The sequence below is a fragment of the Montipora capricornis genome, chromosome 1 (genome assembly GCF_036669925.1).
Source record: "Montipora capricornis isolate CH-2021 chromosome 1, ASM3666992v2, whole genome shotgun sequence".
Taxonomy (NCBI): domain Eukaryota; kingdom Metazoa; phylum Cnidaria; class Anthozoa; order Scleractinia; family Acroporidae; genus Montipora; species Montipora capricornis.
Window position 1 is genome coordinate 7808391 of NC_090883.1, and position 5000 is coordinate 7813390.

Below are 5000 nucleotides of genomic sequence, written 5' to 3' on the forward strand. Positions count from 1 at the left end.
GTAACAGTTCCTGTAATTGTCTATTCCGCCTTGGTTATCGTCCAAATCATTTTTAGACCTGCATCTTAGCTGAACTCCATAACTTTTCAAAAGTGTACCTTAATTTGGTATGACCCAGAAACGTCAGTTTCTATCGTTAGGTTTTTTTTCGTTCTTTTTGCTCTTTAAATTATCTTCACGTATTTTAGTTAAATACTTTAAAAAAACCTTCTTACAACTGTATTTCAATTAAATATTTTTACAAAATCTTCTTCCAAAACATATTGAAACCCAAAGTTTTACCCTTCTCCAAAATGGCGGCAACGGATTTGAATGAGTTAAACTTGAACTGAATGAAAAAATGACACCAGTACAGAAAGAGCATCTTTACTTTAGTAACCCTGCAACGTTTCAGATTATTAGGTGTTATATATGCTGAGAAAATGTAAGTTGAGATTTGAGAAATTTGCAGACGTTTGTATGACTGGGGATATACGCCATACGGCCTATACTCCCAATCATACAAACGTCCGTAAATTGTTCATTTTTCAATTTACATTTTCTCAGCTGATATGACACCTAATACGCTGAAACTTTGCAAAGTTACTAATTTAAAAGTAAAGGTGTTCTTTCTAGTACTGGTATAAGTTTTTAATTTTAACTTATTTGAATTTTCGGCAGCCATTTTGGAGAATGGTCTATTTGTCCCTATCTTTTCCTCGTTTAATTAAGTGTGGTGTTTAATTTTATGAAAATTAGAAGAGAACATTTTTTGCGGGGAAGTTGAAAACACTGACCTCCACTCCGTGGTCCAATCCATGGACTATGCGAGGGACTATCCTAATAATTATCGTTATTCAGTCAACCAAAATTACTTTAAGGCTAAAAATACAGTATACAAGAAACAAGCTACCCTACACGAGCACCTCTATCTCCATCCTAATTACCGCAGGAACAGGAACATCCCTCTTTCACATCTTGGTTATCATAAAATTATTTTTAAAAAAATCTACCAGGGCATATTTGTATAGTTTTTGGAAACTCGAAAAAGTATAAAAGCAGATGTTGTATCTTCAAACAGACAGCTCATCACAGTTCCTACAAAACAAGCAATTGTTTTCAGTATTAATAATATCTGACTTATTGACGGTGATAAGTGTATTTTTTTTGCATTATGCATTATTGATATTGATGTGTTATGTGTTTCCACTCATGTGGAAGATAGTTCTTGTCAACAGATGTGAAATATTGTTTTTGCCAGTCTTAATATAAGCTTACCCAGTCTAGTTCCTGCAATTCTTTTTCTTCATCGTAGCTGTGTAGAAGTATAAACGACAATTACAATTTGTTTATTGGTATACGGCTTTAAAGAAAACTTAAATTCTGTGAGAAACTATTTGAATTATACACAGTCGTTAAAATCATGTTCTGAGTAGCCTTTTTACAGTTAAATGAAGCTAATAACACCGCTCTTTTTATTCCCCTATAATAGGAAATAGCTGTCAAGTAGAGAAAGTTAGCATAATCAGGGTGGAATAAAGGAAGGAAAGAAGGAGATTCGGGTGGTGGTGAGGCAAACGGCATACAGAATTGTAGGGAGGAGGGATGGAACTGCTAATGAATCAATAGGAAGGAAAAGAGAGACGGATGGAGGAAGCTATGAATGAATGAATGGATGGATGGGGAGGAAAAGGAGGACCCAGAGATGGCTAGGAGAGAAAGGGGGAGCTATGAAGGAATGAATAGCAAGAGTACACGGGGGACAGAGTGAAAGGAAGCAAGAGGAATAAATGGACGGGAAGGGGAAGGAAGAGGAAGATGGGAGGAGAGAAATGAGACTATGAAGAAGATGGCATGGAGGAAGAGGAGTCAAGTGAGGGTATGGAAAGAGAAAACAAATAAATAGATGTTCATGGAAATAGGACGTTGTGGGGGTAAGGCTATACGGTACCGATAGGCAGGAAAAGGGACAATGCGGATATAGATATTAAGCAATGAAGTGGGCTGCTATAAAGGAACTGGTAGGGAGGCAATTGGGAGATTGCCGGCAGAGGAAAGCAAGAGGGTGAGTGACAAATGTGAACAGATGGCAGGTGATATTGAGCCATGGTGAAATTGACACTGAAGTGAGCCATGGTGAAATTGAAAGAGGGGAACCAAGCTACAATGAAAGAAGGAGGGGGACAAATATAAAATAATAAAGGAAGAACTGTGTAGGAAGGAGTAAGGCAAAAAAGAGATGCAAGGAGGGCTGTAAGGTAAAAGGATAAAAAGGAGAACTGAATTGCTTGCCACATAAATCCTGTTGCCAATGTTTCGTGCCAGGGAAAAATGATTACAGATCACTTTTACACTTCTTTGTGTTTTTGTGGGAATTTATTACCTCATTTGTTGAACATATCTCCTGGAACGTCTTGTTGAATGCTTCAGAAACACTAATATCCTATTGAGACGTTGAATCAACACGGCATGGTCTTCGTAGCAAGGAGCGTTTTCCTTCAAGGCAACAAGATTTAAGATATTAGTAAAAATGAAATGTTTGTGTAAACACTAAAATATATTAATAACGATAAGGGCGTCGTTCCTCAACACAACGAAACAGACAGCAGGTTTGATGGCAACCCGCATTTTTATGGTACTGAGGTGCTTGTAATTCACAAAAAATATATTTGTAATATTTGAACCATTGAAGTCATTACAGTATCTCAGTGGTAGCTTGAAGGAAAGAATTGCAAATTTTTCTATGTTCTAACCCGAAACTTTCTGGATTTTATGGTTACTTCCATCTCCCAATGTAAATCGAAGCCAACAAAATTAACCCATTCCCTCTTGAGATCAGTTGAGACTTAAAGATTTTACGCTGTCTAACGCCAGACGATTTTATTTTGGTGGTGAATGGGTTTTTATTTTTTTAATCCACATATACGTTACGTTCAAAACAATAGATACTTACATTTCATTACTTACAATGCAGTTTTACTAATGTCACTTCCCAATACTAACACGACTCACAGTATTGGGTGAACAGTATTGGTCAGCGGTCGGCGGCCATGATGGCGGCCTTTTCTCCTACTGCGGGAAAACATCCTTGCCAAGTGGCCTAAGTAACCTAAGTTTTGTTTCTATCACTTCTTATGTGTTTGTATTTTCGTGTTATGATGACATCTGTCACCAGTGAGGAGTTAATTGTCATTCTGAACGAGAAACTAGAGCAAAAACTAGCTCCGTTCAAGTCGACATTCGATGAGTTGAAGAAAACTGTAGAAGATACTAAAGAACTCTTAAGCTTTACTAGCAAACAATATGATACACTTAAAAGACTCTGAGTGTGTGAAGATGAGAACAAGAAGCTACGAAATGAGAACAAGATATTGCAAAAACTCTGAACAAACTGGATATCTCGCTCAAGTCTGTGACCAAGGCAAACAATGACTTGGAGCAATACACTCGAAGAGAGTGTGTGGAGATACGAGGCGTTCCGCAGAAACCGGATGAATCAACGAATACAATTGTGAAAGAAGTGGGGAAAGCTGTTGGTGTTGAAATTACTGATATAGATATATCGGTCAGCCACCGTCTTCCACCATCTAAATTGTACAAAAACCGAAAACCTGGTCCGCAGCCCATTATTGTCAAGTTTGTCAGGCGTGACACCAAAGATGCATTTTATCAGGCAAGAATGAAGCTCAAGGATATGAAATCCAAAGCCCTTGGATTTCCGGATGAGAATAGGATGCACATCTACGAAAGCCTTTCCCCTGCAAATCGTGTACTTTTCAACGAAGCTTATAAATTGAAGAAAGATCTGGATTACAAATTCCTCTGGACATCAAACGGAAGGGTATTCTTGAGAGCTACCGAGGCATCCTCAGTCATCTCCATTCACAGCTTGGATCTTGTGAAAAAAATCAGGAATCAAAACGGAAGATCAAGAGCAGAAGAACCAGTACCTCAAGGGAAAAATCTCTAAGATGGAATCTCTAACCTACCTCTCACATAACCTCAATAGAGACAACAAATGTGCCTGTGAGCATCTGTCCCAAATGTCCTGATGGCATTGCTAATACCTCTGATGGAGACGCACTCAGTGAGTACTCTACCTTACCATCCTTAGCTATTAACTATGCTGACAATGTGTCCCATGTGACAAATTTAGATGTGGACCTGAATATGCCTGCAGATATCAACTTTAGCTACTATACCCTTCATGACTTTCACAGCAACCCTGATATTTTTGATTGTTTATCAAGTAACAGTGCATTTTCTATTTTAAATTCTAATATCAGGAGCTTGTCAAGTAATTTTGAGGATCTTAATACTTCCCTTCTCAGTGATTGGTTTAACTGAAACTAAAATTAAGGTGGATCAACAACCCTTACTTAATATTGATTTACCTGGGTACTCATTTTTCTCGCAACCTACTCTTTCAAATGCTGGAGGTGTTGGTTTTTATATAAAAAATGATTTGAATTTTACTGTCATATCAGAGCTATCTACCTCTACTGCTGATTATGAAGCCCTTTGGATTGAAATACACAATACCCATAGCTTAGATATCCTCTGTGGCATTCTATACAGGCATCCCAATGGTAATTTGGAAAGCTTTTTTGAGTATTTAGATTCTACCGCTGAGAAGATTGATGGAGGTAGTAAGTACTGTGCAATACTAGGTGATTTTAATTTTGACCTTCTCAAATTTGAAAATCATTGCCCAACTAATGATTTCATAAATATTATTAGCTCATTTTGTTTCCAGGCTCATATTTTACAGCCCACAAGAATAACAGATCATTCTAAAACACTAATTGATAATATATTTTTCAACTCATTGGAGCACTTCACAATCAGTGGAAATATAATTTATGATATAACAGATCATTTGCCTAATTTTCTTATTTTCGATAAATTTTCGTCTCTTCATAACAATGTTAAACTGTATAAAAGAGACTATTCAACCTTTAACCCACACGATATGATAAGTGAATTCCAGACTATCAATTGGGAAACTGTTATTTCATCTG

General features: G+C 37.1%; 1 protein-coding gene across 2 annotated transcripts in view; it reads right to left on the reverse strand.

Annotated features, from left to right (window-relative positions):
- The window catches only part of LOC138047859 (uncharacterized), an 11211-nt gene that overhangs the window by 357 nt on the left and 5854 nt on the right, over nucleotides 1-5000 (reverse strand). For both annotated transcript variants that reach the window (XM_068894577.1, XM_068894569.1), the window contains 3 exons: nucleotides 2363-2475; nucleotides 1258-1294; nucleotides 1-1077 (listed from right to left, as the gene is read on the reverse strand). The exon at nucleotides 1-1077 is cut by the window's left edge and continues 357 nt beyond it. In XM_068894577.1, coding sequence (XP_068750678.1) covers nucleotides 1069-1077; nucleotides 1258-1294; nucleotides 2363-2475 — 159 coding nt within the window. In that variant the 3' untranslated portion in view covers nucleotides 1-1068. The remainder of the gene's footprint in view (nucleotides 1078-1257; nucleotides 1295-2362; nucleotides 2476-5000) is intronic.